The sequence below is a fragment of the Salmo salar genome, chromosome ssa10, assembly GCF_905237065.1.
Source record: "Salmo salar chromosome ssa10, Ssal_v3.1, whole genome shotgun sequence".
NCBI lineage: Eukaryota > Metazoa > Chordata > Actinopteri > Salmoniformes > Salmonidae > Salmo > Salmo salar.
The window spans coordinates 88,775,932-88,793,602 of record NC_059451.1 but is presented as its reverse complement, the minus strand read 5'-3'; the positions used below and the strand labels follow the sequence as shown (position 1 = coordinate 88,793,602).

Here is a 17,671-nt window from a genome sequence, read left to right as displayed (position 1 = left end):
ATTGATTCATGCAGCGTAGCCTAGTGGTTAGAGCATTGGACTAGTAACCGAAAGGTTGCAAGATCAAATCCCTGAGCTGACAAGGTACAAATCTGTCGTTCTGCCCCTGAACAAAGCAGTTAACCCACAGTTCCTAGGCTGTCATTGAAAATAAGAATTTGTTCTTAACTGACTTGCCTAGTTAAATAAAGCTTTAAAAAAATAAAATGTTATTTGTTCACTGGGGAATTCCCAATTTGAGAATGTTTGCGAGACTGGAACCCACCTAACTACCTAGATCAAAGACACCTCTGCAAATAGTTGCATCACAAGTCGGATAGACAAACACTGCCAAATACCCCAGTTATTTGAGAAATAATCTACCTTAAAACCAGAGGTGGGGACTCGAGTCACATGACAGGTTTTGTAACTTTGTGGCACAGAGTTTCTGTGGATTACTCTCCATGCAGCCAGAGACAGTAGCCGCAGCATCGCACTTGTAAAAGAAACGTGCAACAGAATGGCTAGTGAAAAGCACACTCGGCCCTCTGATTGGACCAGAAAACTGTCAATCTAAACAGGTCAGGTGCTAGCGAAAAGATATTTGATTTTCGATCGGCTGCAGCGCAAAACTCAAATTGTAGGAAAAAGGATTGCCATAAATAAATATGCAGGTCCAAAAAATGGTTGTTAATAACTGTTTACTTTGCAAGCTCACCAGCAATGGGGCATCATGCAACAATGACTAGCATAGGCCTACTGGTCTTTTGGTACGGCAAAATCGCTTGAAATGTCAAATTTACTTGCATTTGGAATTTTTGTTAAAATGAATTATTACATAATCAAAATGTGTTGTAGACAAAATAATGAAAATGCGTGTCTGGTAGCCTCAATAAATAGACAAAGATTTGTCATTGCATGTATAGATGTAATTTTTATTGACTTTGTTGACTGTTTTCCTTGGGACTCGACTTGATACTCAGACCTTGCGAATTGAGACTTGCTTGTGACTTGAATAATAGTGACTTGGTCCCACCTCTGCTTAAAACCTTAAAAAACCAACACAAACAAATACAAAATTCTGCAGGAGTAAACAAAAAAAAAAGTAAACGGGAGCTCTGTGGACAGGCCGTCCTCTGTGCTGATGTAACTGGGTCTCTGCTGCCCAGACTGTGAAGAGAAAAGTTCAGAGCTCCTTACCTTTCTGGCAGTGGTTGGATGTCCAGCAGCGAGAGTTAAAGTTGCCGTTAAAGCTGGTCTTGATGCACTGAGCGTTGTCCTCCATGATGCCTGGACACACGTCACCACACTCCTTGGACTGCTTGTTCCCCGCGATGAAGTTGTTGAACTCTGCGTCCATGATGAGAGACCAGTCCACAGAGTCCAGGTAGCAGAGCTCCGGGTTCTTCTCGATCCGGATGGCCCCTCGTGTGATGTTCCTCAGGTTGTACAGACCAATGTCCTTCAGACTGGTCATCTCGAAGATCACCAGGGCGTAGTTGTAGAAGAGGTTGCGTCCGCGGATGACGTTGAGGTTGGGGAAGAGCGTGCTGAGGCTGTCCAGGCCGGACACGCGGAACAGGAGCAGGTAGTCGGTGATGACGGTCAGCTTGGGGAAGCTGAGGGAGCGGAAGAGCTCCTGGTTGAGGTTGTTGGTCTTTTCTCCGATGAGGAGGATCTGCAGGTAGCCCTCCACCACCGTGCAGTTCTCCAGACTCTTGAACTCACTGATGTCATTACGGATGTCGATACTTAGACCACAGACTGGAGGAGAGAGAAAGGGAAAGAAAAATCACACATTATTACACATCATAGTTGATCATTTTAAAACACAGTATTTGTGTCCCTTATTCAATGTACCTAAATAAAATGTAACCTTTAATTATATTATATATTAATTTACTTGTCTGCATACCTATTCATTGTATTCATCTGTTTACTATGTCTACCATGTAAATCTAATTTCAAGTCAATGTTTCTTTTCAGGGGGTGACCTGGCTTAAATGCGTACTGTCAGCCAGTTGTAAAATTGTAAGAAACAAATGAGAGCACCAAAATAACAAGCACAACACCCATTAAAAGGGCTGAATCTAATCTTCTTGAGATCATTTCTGAAAATATATGGACTTGATAGTAGCTTACAGCAGGACTTCTTGTGTTATGTTATACTATTTAGGCCATGCTTTGTTCTCTTGATGTACAAAAGCTTTTGTTTCATGATTGTAACTATTGGTCTGTAATGATGGTCCAACGTGACAACAAGGTCTGGGGCAGAGGCATTCTTTTTGAGACAAATGAGAGACAAACAGACAGGGTCATCTGAGGTGAGTGTGCTCTTCATACTGAGCAGACTTAGGAAGTTGTCTCTCAAAGACAAAGGTCAATATTTTGAGACACTCTCTTGACATGTATCTTATTAAGCTCTGGGATCCTAGGTTCCTCTCTTTTACCGAGATAACACCTCAGTTTAAAAACATCCCATCCCTCTCAGCTCAACACACAGAAAACAACACACAAAGCCACAGTCCCTGAAGCCTCTTCTGTCTCTCTCTCTCTGTTACACACACACACACACACACACACACACACACACACACACACACACACACACACACACACGCACGCACGCACGCACGCACGCACGCACGCACGCACGCACGCACGCACGCACGCACGCACACACACACACACACACACCATCTATTATCAATCATCTCTGCTTTCAATTGTGTCTGTCAATTACACCAAGCAGGAATGGATACAAGTATAGCTAATGGGATGTCATCACTGAAAGAGAGATATGATAGCAGACCATATAAAAACCCAGCCGTTGTTTATATAAGTGCTTCATGTAGGACACTGAATATACTGCCCGAATGTAAACAAAACATCACACCTGCAATGCCTGTCGCCTGTCACCCTATAAATCAAAGACAATCCTTTCATTGTAACACTTGGAGTAAACAATCTCCTCTGGGTCTATTGATAAATAATGATGACAATAATGATTCTAACAGTCCATTTACACCAGGGGAGCAGAACTACAATTGTAGCCATGACAAAACATTGAATGTGTTGAGATTCTCAGGACTGTAGTTCAAAGACAAACCCAAACAAACAGTATCAACATACACAATCTCACAGTGGGAAGGAGACCTGTTACGCTCCTTACCAACTCCCTGTCCCTGTCTATATGTCAAGGCAGGTACTGGTCAAGACAGTACAGTGTCATATAGACGTAACAAACATAGAGAAAACACCACACCAAAAAAACATAGAAAACCCGACAGGTAGCCAAGAGGTTTTAAATGCTACTTGGAAGGTGAAACGATCCGTTGAAGAAATGTCTTGTCATATGAGCTCCTTTGGCTGAACCTGTTCTGTTCTTCCAGAGGCTTAGGACACCCTCTCAGTGAGCGTCACAGGGCCTGTGCAGCGAGACAAACAGTCGTGCTTCAAATCGCCCGGCCCTGATCCATGTCAACACACCATTTACCTGATACTATGATTTCTAGAGGTCGCCCGATTATGATTTTTCAACGCCGATACCGATACCGATTATTGGAAGACCAAAAAGACCGATACCGATTAATTCGGCCAATTTTTATATATATATTTGTAGTAATGACAATTACAACAATACTGAATGAACAATGAACACTTTTATTTTAACTTAATATAATACATCAATAAAATCAGTTTAGTCTCAAATAAATAATGAAACATGTTCAATTTGGTATAAATAATGCAAAAACAAAGTGTTGGAGAAGAAAGTAAAAGTGCAATATGTGCCATGTAAAAAAGCTAGCGTTTAAGTTCCTTGCTCAGAACATGAGAACATATGAAAGCTGGTGGTTCCTTTTAACATGAGTCTTCAATATTCCCGGGTAAGAAGTTTTAGGTTGTTTATTATAGGATTATTTCTCTCTATGCCCTTTGTATTTCATATACCATTTGACTATTGGATGTACTAATAGGTACTTTAGTATTGCCAGCCTAATCTCAGGAGTTGATAGGCTTGAAGTCATAAACAGAGCAATGCTTGAAGCACAGCGAAGAGCTGCTGGCAAACGCAGTAAAGTGCTGTTTGAATGAATGCTTATGAGCCTGCTGCTGCCTGCCACCGCTCAGTCAGACTGCTCTATCAAATCATAGACTTAATTATAATATAATAACACACAGAAATACGAGCCGTAGGTCATTAATATGGTCAAATTCGGAAACTATCATTTCGAAAACAAAATGTTTATTCTTTCAGTGAAATACGGAACCGTTCCGTATTTTATCTAACGGGTGGCATCCATAAGTCTAAATATTGCTGTTACATTGCACAACCTTCAATGTTATGGCAGAATTACGTAAAATTCTGGCAAATTAGTTCGCAACGAGCCAGGCGACCCAAACTGTTGCATATACCCTGACTCTGCGTGCAATGAACGCAAGAGAAGTGACACAATTTCCCTAGTTTAATATTGCCTGCTAACATGAATTTCTTTTAAGTAAATATGCAGGCTTAAAAAAATATACTTCTGTGTACTGATTTTAAGAAAGGCATTGATGTTTATGGTTAGGTACATTGGTGCAACGATTGTGCTTTTTTCGCAAATGAGCTTTTGTTAAATCATCCCCCGTTTGGCGAAGTTGGCTGTCTTTGTTAGGAAGAAATAGTCTTCACACAGTTCGCAACGAGCCAGGCGGCCCAAACTGCTGCATATACCCTGACTCTGTTGTACAGAACGCAAGAGAAGTGACACAATTTCCCTAGTTAAAAGAAATTCATGTTAGCAGGCAATATTAACTAAATATGCAGGTTTAAAAATATATACTTGTGTATTGTTTTTAAGAAAGTCGTGGATGTTTATGGTTAGGTACACACTGGTGCAACACAGTGCTTTTTTTGTGAATGCGCTTGTTAAATCACCCGTTTGGTGAAGTAGGCTGTGATTCAATGATAAATTAACAGGCACCACATCGATTATATGCAATGCAGGACAAGCTAGATAAACTAGTAATATCATCAACCATGTGTAGTTAACTAGTGATTATGTTAAGATTGATTGTTTTTTCTAAGATACGTTTAATTCTAGCTAGCACCTTACCTTGGCTCCTTGCTGCACTCGCATAACAGGTAGTCAGCCTGCCACGCAGTCTCCTCGTGGAGTGCAATGTAATCGGCCATGATCGGTGTCCAAAAATGGCGATTACCGATTGTTATGAAAACTTGAAATCGGCCCTAATTAATCGGCCATTCCGATTAATCGGTCGACCTCTAATGATTTCTGCTAATTTCCACAAAGCTGTATCTAACCTCACAACAATGACCATAACAAAAGCTCCCAGTTATCATTTTTATCTACTGATACTTAGATTTGAATTGAATGGAAGACAAAATATAGCATCTATACATTCATATGAATGACATCCATAGAACCCATACTGCACCATAGGCCAAACATTTACTCGAAAAAAAATCTAGAAGTATCCTAAATGAGATTCCACTTCAGTAATAAAAATAATCTTCAATCTATTCTGCCAAAAATAGTGAGCACATTGTTTATCAGGATGAATTTGCTCCTTTATTTGCTCCTGTCAGTGTGATGCACTTTTCCAAATTTAGAATGCAAATGATTACTTGGGTAGAAAATAGCATTTGCTTTCTCCTATCGACACGAATGCCCTGGGGCTCCACTTGTGAGCCATCGAGCTGCATGTCCTCTTTGTTTCATTGAGAATTTTTCCTCTGCTCCTTGAACAGCCAGAGGGAGGGGGAGGGGTAGAGCAACTCAAACACAAAGACTAATTTGTTTGTTAGTAAAGAGAAACTCTAGGCCTCACTTCCTGTTGGAGGCATTAATACAATCACTGGGAGTCTGGTGGGGAAGAGACAGGAGGAGGGGCAGTGGGGGATATTGTGGCAACGGAGGAGATAGGGATTCTGCCAGACAAGTCTATCTGAGGCCTTACTATCGGTGTAAACCCGTCAGCAATAAAAGGAGAAGGTGAAATGAATTACAAGTATTTTGGGAAGCTATAGTGGCAATTACCTAAGAGACCACGCTTCCTGAAATTATGAACAGATTGTCTAATACTATAACTAAACCTGTGACACTCCTACACCTGAACATGTCACGACATCTCTGTTCTGAAACCAACATAGAGGGAGAGAGAAAAGATGGAAATTAAGAAGGTAAGAAAGAAATAACGAATCCCACCTCACTGCTTTCTCACTACCTTGTTAAAGGCGTCAGCATGCTTCCGTTCGGCTGGCGCCTAGCCGAACTCGGCTAGGTGAACCGAATGAGTGTGCTTGCATACTCCCTTAAAAGACCTTCAATTGAAAAACAAGAGAAAAGCAGCAATAGTACTGTTTGTCCATTTTGAGACGCCATAGCCAGTATACACTTCCTCAAAAAAGTCAGAATCTAAGATAACTCTGTCATTAATATAGACGTTTTTGCTGAGGACATCTTAGTCACGCAATTTTACAGTATTTCTCATTTAAAAAATGTGCATGAAAATGAGCTGAATGACAACAAAGACTTCACTGAATAATCCCTACTGTTGACCAATCACCAACGAAGGGGCGTAGACTTTCAGATCTGTGCATCCTGACAAGCCTGGTCCATTTGCACAAAATATGATTTGTCTTCATACTTGCATAAGAATTCATTTAAACAGACAGTATGGGGAAATTAATACAATGCCTGCCCTGACAGCAGTCATTTCCTATTGTTGTGTAACGGCTGTATCTAGCAGTAACCACTGTCCTCACAATGGGATAAGCGCACATAGAATAAAGTGCTTCTCCCTGTCCCTGTTCACACTGCTGAGTAAACACACATATCTCCAGCGCGTAATGGGATCCAGCGGCTCATGTTCATGATTGATAACCTTGCCCTGACCTTCCACAGAAATGTTATCCCACACACACGCACAAGCATGCCCACACACACAAACGCACAAACACGTGACTCTGTAAAAGAGCCAGTGCATTTTTAGTCTGTAAAAATCCAAGGGTAGTAAACAACTTGACTATTACAATATATCAGCCGTGATCTTTTAACAGACTAAAAATGCAAATTTTGCTTTAACTGAACTTTGACTGACAGGTTAAGCTGTGCCGCATAACAGGAGAGGAAGTCAGTCCCTACGGGAAAGATCAGTATGTTGAGTTCTTTATCAAAGGTTACTGAAACCATTTAACAGTCTTGTATGAGACCATTCTCGGAAAGTAAACAACTGTATATTTTTCAGGTCTTCCCACTGTAAACCCCAGCAAGGTTGTTATGGGGAGTAAGTCCTTTAATCTGATGGAGACAAGCACTGGGGCTGGACTTTATTGAATTTAATCACCCACAAATTCATGTCCATCAGCACACATGATACTTTCCCCCAAAAATGTGCTCAGATATGCAGACAAATGTGAGCATCTGATGGGCAGTGCAAAGGCAGTGGACCTGGTCCCTCCCTCCATCCCAGTACCTCACACCTGCCACCTCAACTTCACTTAATCCCCCACATGCTGGAAGTCATCTGACCAGTGGTCTGGTGGGTCTTCACTTCAAAAGGCTCAGACATCAGACCCAAACTGGTAACACAACACTGTCACCCCCTACACGCGCACTCCAACCCCCCTCCTCGGCTCCATCGCAGCATGGCAGAGAATGGGTAAACACACACATACCTGCAGTCTTTTAAATGTAGTTTAGAGTGACATTTAATAGGTTTGCACAATCAGTTCCAATACCACGTATAGTTTACATTAACAGTTGAGCTATTGCGGTACAGCTAAAACATTAGCTCCCCACCCCTATTCCAGCATCTACAGCTTATTTATATGGTTTCATCATATCAAGTGTTACAAATCAAAGAGCTGCATATTACCAAAGAGAGGAGGTTCCCCCCCAGAACAATAATGCAAGTGATGAAAGTCCCCATTTCAATATGCATCTGCCCACAGTCTCTTGATCTGCAGCCTGTCACTGATATAGTCTGTGCAATCTATTAGAAGAGATCATATTTGCAATCATCTTGCAAATTGTACAGTACTCCACGGGCTATTAAAGCCACGGGTCACAGCACATGATGTTGTATGCGGCTGGCCAGAGATTGCATATATGCGCAAATACTCTGACAGCCCATTTTAAATAAGTGTTTAATTAAGCATTGTAAACCTCAGCTTGCGGCCTGGAGAAGCCGTAGGACAGCATTTGACTGCACTCTCACAAACTAGCACAGTGACACACTTTCCTATCCCTGCCTGCACAGGGGCATGCCAGTGAGACAGGCTGCCTGCCACGCTGCGCTGTACTGCAGTGCGAGAGCAGAACAGCGCACAAGGCACACACACACAGGCATGCCCACTGCACTGACTCCCTCATGGGGGTGAGGAACAATATGCCGGCATCACTGCCCCCTTAGCGGATCCAGGGCTAGGGGGTGGGCAGAGGCACAGAGCGAGAGACCGAGGAGTCTTACTGTCTCACCCATGAGAGAGAGGGTGCATTTCATTTTTTATTTAACCTTTATTTTGACCAGGAGTCATGCTGAGACCAGTCTTTTTTTTTTTTTTTTTTTACAGATGAGCCCTGTATACACATCAATACACATCAATATACACATAAAACTAATTCATGTCTGAGTCACTAGTCCCTGGCACGAAGGCCGCAGCACTGCAGTCCTCTGTACCCCTCAACCAAAGGCAGAGAGGGAACTTGGATGTTAAATGCAGAGGAACATCTACCCATCCCCCCCTTTCCATGTAACCTTGGTGACAGCTACTGCCATTCTGCTTTCCAGGAAGAATGGATCCAGTCGTAACTATGCATTAGCAATGCCAGGGAGTCTGCGTTAAACAAGGGGCAGGAGTCACAGGACATGAACAAACAGTGGATGCTAAGTCTAACAATACACACACAGTGAGATCTGTCTTCATTTAAGTCCAATAGTCCCTAACCAATAGTCCCTACCCAATAGTCCCTACAGGTGAGAATAGCATCATTATTCTGAATTGTAATTTTAGCCCTGAATCCCACACAAACCTTTACTTGAGCTCCAACAAGCGGTTAGTGGAGTAAAGTTATGAGTCATGCTAGCCAAAAGGAGTACCTCAAATAGTGTGTGTCAAAGTGTGGCTGGGGCTGGGGTTCGATAGGAGCATGTGTCTGCTGCCAGGCCAGGCTGTCCAGAGACCGCCCGTGTGAACAGCGAAGACCAATAAAACAGTTCACAAACTCTCCACTCTTCCAATCAACAAAACCATGTCTGTTTCCCTAGCGGGTGTATTTTTGCACATTCTATTTCCAAACACCAACTTTCTCCTCTCTCTCTCTCTCTCTCTCTGCCTCTCTCTCTCTCTCACCCTTTCTCTCTCTCTCCCTCTCTCTCGATGTATCATTGAGCCTTGTTTGCTGTATACTTGGAAGCAATGGCATGGAAAGTTTACTGTGGTGGGAGTTAAAAGGGCGCTTAATTACATTTTATTAGCAGGGACAGATTATTAAAATGCACAAGGTAAAAAGTATACAAGCCCTAATGGAGCATGACCATTCATTTGCTATGCCCAAAATAATTGTAAATTCTATACATAAAATATAGTCCCTGATTAAATTTAGCAGATTTTTTTTTACTTTTGAGCAATATCATTCTCATGTACACTACATGACCAAAAGTATGTGAACACTTGCTCATCGAACATCTCATTCCAAATTCATGGGCATTAATAAAGAGTTGGTTCCCCCTTTGCTGCTATAACAGCCTCCACTCTTCTGGAAACGCTTTCCATTAGATGAACATTTCTACGGGGACTTGCTTCCATTCAGCCACAAGAGCATTAGTGAAGTTGGGCACTGATGTGTGGCGATTAGGCCTGGCTCGCAGTTAGCTTTCCTACTCATCTCAAAGGTGTTCGATGGGGTTGAGGTCAGGGCTCTGTGCAGGCCAGTCAAGTTCTTCCACACCAAACTTGACAATCCATTTCTGTATGAACCTCGCTTTGTGTAAGAGGGAATTGTTATGCTGAAACAGGAAAGGGCCTTCCCCAAACTGTTGCCACAAAGTTGGAAGCACAGAATCATCTAGAGTGTCGTTGTATGCTGTAGTGTTAAGATTTTCCTTCACTGGAACTAAGGGGCCTAGCCAGAACCATGAAAAACAACCCCAGACCATTATTCCTCCTCCACCAAACTTTACAGTTAGCACTATGCATTGGGGCAGGTAGCGCTCCTTGCATACACCAAACCCAGATTCGTCCGTTGGACTGCCAGCTGGAGAAGCGTGATTCTTCACTCCAGACAATGCGTTTCCATTGCTCTAGAGTCCAATGGTGGCGAGCTTTACACCCCTCCAGCCGACCCTCGGCATTGCACATGGTGATCTTAGGCTTGTGTGCGGCTGCTTGGCCATGGAAAGCCATTTCATGAATCTCCCTGATGAACAGTTCTTGTGCTGAAGTTGCTTCCAGAGGCAGTTTGGAACTCGGTGGTGAGTGTTGCAACCGAGGACAGTTTATTTTTATCCGCTATGCACTTCAGCACTCTGCGGTCCTGTCTTTGAGCTTGTGTTTGCTACCACTTCGCGGCTGAGCCGTTGTTGCTCCTATACGTTTCACTTCACGGGCAGCTCTAGCAGAGCAGAAATTTGACGAACTGACTTGTTGGAAAGGTGGCATCCTATGACGGTGCCACGTTAAAAGTCACTGAGCTCTTCAGTAACACCATTCTACTGCCAATGTTTGTCTATGGTAATTGCATAGCTGTGTGCTCGATTTTATACACCTGTCAGCAACGGGTGTGTCTGAAATAGCTGAATCCACTCATTTGAAGTGGTGTCCACATACTTTTGTATATATAGTGTATATTCTGTACACTGTTTATTGTAAAAACAGATGGGCTGGCATCAACACTAATTTAGAGTACAAAAAATCGTTTAACCATTAAATTAATGTAAACAAGATTTGTTGCTGAAGTGAAATGGTAAACAAACATGTTTATTATCACTTGTTTACTGTTGTCTAGGCTGTATTGGTCTGACAGAAAGTTCTGAGCTTGTTTCCAGTCCCTACACATGATAGTGAGTTATATGTTGAGAAACTCACCACATGGCTTAGAGGTCAGTGTTAATGGACTGAGAGGTGTCATTAGCATGCTGTGTGTCAAGACACAGTTCAAGAATAAAATATTTTCATGGGCTTCCCTACAGAGGCGGTGGGACCTTGCCGGGCTCAGCAGGGTGCTGAGAAATGCCCCACTCTGTGATTCACAGTGGTGAGGACGCTGGCCTGATGACACTGGTCAATAGCTCTCAATTGAGTCCTCCTCCTTTTTTCATGCTAATTGAGGTCGTTCCCTGTCTTCTTTCCATGTGAAAATCATCTCCATTATTCCACATCCCCTTCCCTTCCTCTCCTCAGTCCTTGCACAGCACACAGTCATTCTTATCAATGACATCCACAGGGCTACACAAACACACTAGCTAGTAAGTATACGAAATCAACCAGAAATCAATCACATAGATAAAAACCCTTCATAAAGTATCCAAGTGCAAATGTAATTTCTGATGGATACCCATAACCATTTATAATGTAAATGCAACCACCAAAGTACTATAGATATAGGCCTCTATCAAAAATAAACAGCACCTGACAAACAAATAAATAACACCTGGCTGACAGTAGCTTGTAATAAAGACTGTGTCTAAGTACAATCTGTGTCTAAGTAATTGTCTCACCAATAAACAAATTGTCATGCCCTGACCATAGAGAGCCCTTGGTTCTCTATGGTGTAGTAGGTCAGGGTGTGACTAGGGGGTGATCTAGTATGTTTATTTCTATGTTGGTGCTAATACGGTTCCCAATTAGAGGCAGCTGTTTATCGTTGCCTCTGATTGGGGGTCATATTTAGGTAGTTATTTCCCCACCTGTGTTTTGTGGGATATTGATTGATTGTTAGTGTGTTTGGGCACTACATCCTCACGGTCTTTCTAAGTTTTGTTATTTTGTTTTGTTAGTTTCACTTTAATAAATATGTGGAACTATACTCACGCTGCACCTTGGTCCGCTCATTTCCAAGAACGTGACACAAATGACACCCCCTTATTGAGCAATTCAGAAAGTTAGTTTGTGTAGGGTCTTACTAATCTATCGATTTTGCAGGAGACATGATTCCGTCAGTGTTGGGTCCCTTTTCTCCAGCACACGGTGTTTAGCCTTAGAGATTCCACTAAGCAGCTTAACAGCAAATTTAAACAACATCAAAGTCAGACGTTACAGTAAATATTCCTAATATATTTATTCCTCAAGTTATTATCTTTCTATTATTTTTCTATTATTCTCTCTGCATTGCTGGGAAGGGCCAGTAAGTAAGTGTTTCACTGTTAGTCTACACCTGTTGTTTATGAAGAAAGTGCCAAATAAAATTGTATTTAATGGTAACAATCTGGCCATACTCTATTCAGAGGGGACAAAGTCTTCCTAAACTCACTGAGGCTCATTCAAGTTTTCCCATTCAGATAATACATGACTGGATAAAACATTTTTGTTCTATTTAGGTCATATACCTTCAACTGTCTTTACAGGTGTACATGAATAAGACTGGAGAATTGTATACTATGCAAACCTTAACATAGGTCCAACTTTAAGAGAAATATTGACAAAGGAGCTTGCTTCCAAACGTCAAGACCACTTTATTCACTCTTCAAAAAGACCTGTCCCTTCTTGTCCTGCCACAGTTGTCTTCTCCACCAACTCACAAGCCATTGCCTCTTCATAGAGACTACTCAAAACATGATGAAGCACACCATTTACATCAATCAGCACAATTAGGAGATTCTATGACAGGTTATAGGAACTATTGTGAGAGAGAATTGCAAGATGGATGGGGAATGTAGTTCAACAGTCCTCAAAGCAGAGGATGACCAAAACATTGGGAGATCTGAGCTCACGTCCAATGCATTGTTTTATGTAATGGAATATAACCTATTTCTTTACACGCTGCGCAATCCTTCAAAGTCATTGTGCTGCACTTGTGGGAACTACTTACATGTTATTTAAAGTGAATTGTTCATTTCTTTAACATAGAACTTGCATGTGGATGAGAAGTATTGTAAATAGAGAGAGGACTGAAAAGTAGCTCCGTTGTAAATGTGATTTTCCTGAACAGGTCATCTGCATTTCGTGTGTATTCCACCAATTGCTTGCTTACTCATGGCATAAACAATTGTTTAGCCTACGCGGGAATCCAACGACCTTGTCCCTGTTTCTGAATATCACACCACTTTCAAGAGGTCGCACAGACCTGTGGTAAAGAGATTGAGGCCTGTATCTTTATTTGAATACATAGAAGTGGGTAAGAGACTCAACTTTACCATTTTATATTTTAAACTAATTCTGGTGAAATAGCCTACTACTAGGTTTCCTCCAGAATGTGCAACGTGACACCAAGTCCTATATACTATTATAATACAATAATAACAATCGTTTTCTGTATTTGTTGTCAGTACATCAAAGGCCAAAAGCGAAGATTAGGCCTATATATGACAGTATTTTCCTCTAGGCTACTATGCTTGTGGATGTGCATGCGCAGCATGAAATTGGTTCGACTCGAAACCGTGCTTTGCCACCACCACTACGAATGCAAAATGGCCACATGGTTGAAGTAGTAACCTTCATCAATATATTCATCCTCGTTCGTTTGCGGAAAAGCATAATTGTAAAGACTCATTGTTACGGGTGTAATTCACTCATAGCCTAAGATTTATCCAACATGAAAAACATAATTTGTTTGTAAGCTACTGTGGAAATCTAACAATTCCAATGACTAATGTGATATGTTTACATTATGCAATGTACCATATGTTCAGCAATTTTCAATAGCTAAGATTTGTTTTAATCATACATTTGCTTTGGCTATTTACGCCAAATGTGCTTAATCTCTGAACTCATATGAGCCTGGCTATGAAGCCTACAATAACATGTAGCATGTAGGCCTATGTATCTCTTTAGTGTCATGTAGCCCATATGATATGGACCAAAAATGATAGCCCACTGATACTGTAGTCAGACCAACAATACAGCTGTAACTAAGTAACGTTAATAATAACAGATCAAATAGCTACAATCTCAAACGATAAACATTGTAACAGCAGATGTCATTGGCGGCTAAATGTTGAAGCATTGTAACGGCTCGCATGAACGAGGATAAAACCAAAGAAACACGCCAACGAATAGCTACAGTATTATTTTGATTAGGACATCACAATGACACTTACTTTTTCCATTTGCGGACAACAGGCAGATAGCGGAGACAGACAGCATCAGACCCCAAAACAAGGTCGAATTATTCCTCTCTGTCCCAGATCTCATTCCTGATCAATTATTAACCTCACTAAAAAGCAAATAACTTAATTCCAAAAAAGTGGAAAAGGGAGATGATGCCACCAAGATCACAAAAAGTAAAATACACTGTTTGACAGGTCGATTCAAATTCGTGTTTAGAGGATAGGCTACTCTTGTTCCAAGTCTCACGGTTTTGTGTATACGGGTATTATAAAAAATATATATATATAAGATGAAATAAATTAAAACAATTCGTTATTCTTGCCGAAGACAGAATGATTCAAGGGTGGCTGGCAAAACAGACATCCGTGCCACTGATTTTACTCGACATATGACAGTAATCCGCATCCTCAGTCTCCATCTCTTGAAACATCAGTAATGGTGTGCACGAGCTTTTATGACTGGCAATCGAACGAGATTCACTTGTAGACCAAAGAGTCTTCCGATCTTCTATCGTTAATTTCCGTCTGAGTGATGGGCATTAACAATAGAGTCTAGGGTGGAGGCTGAGATGGGAAATGAATGAAAACGTAACTCTGCTCAATAAACCCTCTCAACAAGACGCAATCCAAAATATCCGCCAGAACATAAATGGTTTCACCAATCGCACCCCCTTTTTCTCCCCCCTCCGCTTTCTGTCTTCAAGGTTAACGCAGTCAGTCGGCTCCTTTTTAGCTGAAAAAAATAGTTATGCCACGCGAGAGTAGACTATCGGGCTTCGGTTGGAGTGGAGTATGGTATACTTGCACCAAACTCAAGCTTCCGTTATGTCCTGTGAGCCGTATATGGTTGATGATGTGTATTTTTTCGTTTTATCGTACAGCTCCAGTAAGCAGCTATCCTATCACTTGCCCTCGTTCTCGGTCTAGTCCGTAGAATCACTGCTGTAAACAAGAGTCAGGTCCGCTCACATAGAAACACAGCGCTAAGCATAAGGCAAGTCATGGAGAAAAGCTGGAATGGAGTAGGCCTAGCCTCTGACATGGATAAGCAATGTTTAGATCTCTTTCCACTTAATTCATTCAAAAGTATGCAGTCCTGCAAAAAAAAATGTACAAATGACGCAAAGGTTTCCAGTAGATTTGTACACTGTTATTTATAGCACCCTTTATATAGGCTACAGTTAATAGCCTACATCTGTAATAAACAGTAACACATTGGTTGCATGTGTTTATATAGGCATATGACCAGACTACACTATTATTCATTATTAGACTACTTTTGTTATTACCAGTGCAGTCATGGGCAAGTGCCAAAAGTGCCACTGTTTATTACATTTATAAACTATCTAAACTAATAATTAAGAGTTTATAATCTACGTGTAAACCATTTCTAACCATAGCCAACCTTAATGTAAAGTAATGTAAATTAAGCTATTTGGTCTGATTAGTGGAAGCAAATGAAAAAGAAAAAGGCATTATTCTGCACATAGGTTTATCTATATATTCCATATATTATTTTGTGTAGTAGTAAGAAGTGCAATATCTAGAAGGAAATATCGTTTATTTGTTGTTTCCTGGGAATAGAATATTATATCAGTAGCCTAAACGTCATATGAAATCTAGAAACGTTAGAATCCAGCCCCTCTTGACGTTTGGCTGTATCAAAACAGGCCAGCCTAATCCCTCTTTCCGGGATAAACATTTAGCAAGCACAAAATATTTTTGTTGTTGTTTCACAATCACAGTGCAACATTGTATTTTCTGATGCATTGTGCTTTCTTAGAATGCAAAACAATTTATTATATTAGATTAGGCCTACTGGTATAGATTTACACAGAGAATATAAATAGCCTAGCGCCCTAGCCTATATATTAGTATAGTTCCGCAGTGCCTGTTTGATTGAATTCTGTCGGAATATTTTGATTGTAGGCTAAATGGATGGGAACGTCTTTTTCAAATGGTTTATCTCAAACAATACCCAGTTCCGATGTTTTATGTGCACATAGGCTACTTTGCCTGTGACACACGATTTCCCAAAGCAAATAGTAAAATCCGCCACAGAGTTTTATTGAAATGCACGGATTGGACTCAATATTAGCCTTCATTCATCCGTAGCCTGTCTCTGGCTTGTTTTGCATAGATTGCGCACAATGGGCGGGCCTCAAATAATCAAAGTTAAATCTGCAACAGTACAATTCTGAATTGAATACATTGAATTGTGATGAAATAATAAAACTGGTCACCAATTCTTGTTTGACATTTTTGGTGTTAACTTATATATACATCATCCCATGACATGATTTTTGTTTCACAAAGTTTATTTTGTTTGGATTTGTTTCTTAACATTTTGTTACTTACAAATTATTTGTAAAAAAAAATCCATAGCATATTTGTTCAACCATGATAAAATAAATTATGTGGAGAATTATGTTCCATATTTTGTAACTTACAAATGTTTGTAAGTATAGCCAAAATCAATTTCATGTTGCCAAAATTAAGAATCAATTATTGATACTTAGTGTAATTTGTGTAAATAGTTGTGACTGCTTTAGATTTCAGTCAGTGAAGAATAGCTCGACTATTACAATTTATACTGTAGGAGTGTTGAGCTCAACAAGACAATTCTGTTTACACTGCCCTGCTCGGAGTGGGCAACTGTCGAGCGAGTCTTGTGCGAGACCTCCGGAGGTAGCGCTAGAGACGTGATAATTTCGCAAGTTTAGACAACACTATTTATTGTCTCTCGAGAATCGATATCTCTCGAGAACCTCTCGAAAATGTCCCTTTGCTGTCGTCAATGTCAAAACAGTCTAAGTTTGAAATTGTTAAAACTGAGAGAAGTAGGTAGGCCTATTTATGTTAATCTTACAGTTATGTGAAAAACAAAACAAACTTCTGACAAAATAATCAAAATCTACAGAAGATGGCATCATGGCTTGTTTGCCTCTTTTACAGCATCGTATGTGAAACATGGCATAGGAATGCCAAAAACGGTTTGATGTGTAGCCTACTCATTTTTTCTTTAATAAAGGAATTGTTATGAGAAAGTGTGTCTGTCATAATAACTTTGACTGACAGTGTGCATTTTATTTATGTTTACCTCAATTTCAAACTCATATTTTATAAACAACTAGACCTAAGCAGTGGCATCATGCACCAACTATTTTTTAGGGGGCACTGATGATCACTGTGTTTATATTTAAATGGATAGAATTAATGATGCCTCTAAACCTAAGGGAGAAAAATAAGACAAGAAACGAGATAGAGAATAAAATACATTTTTACTTGCACTCCTGAACCCCTATACTGATTTTGCTATCAACTATTGCTCATATAAACATTTGCAAACCGTTCCTTTCAATATTGTTTTGCCATCTGTCCAGACCTCGTCTATACAACGCTATCAAGAACATATACA

General features: G+C 40.7%; 1 protein-coding gene across 2 annotated transcripts in view; it reads right to left on the bottom strand.

The window, feature by feature from the left end:
- The window catches only part of igf1ra (insulin-like growth factor 1a receptor), a 127,620-nt gene extending 112,398 nt beyond the window's left edge, over positions 1-15,222 (bottom strand). For both annotated transcript variants that reach the window (XM_014124119.2, XM_014124120.2), the window contains exons 1-2: positions 14,245-15,222; positions 1,180-1,743 (exon numbers count right to left, since the gene is read on the bottom strand). In XM_014124119.2, coding sequence (XP_013979594.1) covers positions 1,180-1,743; positions 14,245-14,338 — 658 coding nt within the window. In that variant the 5' untranslated portion in view covers positions 14,339-15,222. The remainder of the gene's footprint in view (positions 1-1,179; positions 1,744-14,244) is intronic.
- Between the last annotated feature and the right edge of the window lie 2,449 nt (positions 15,223-17,671).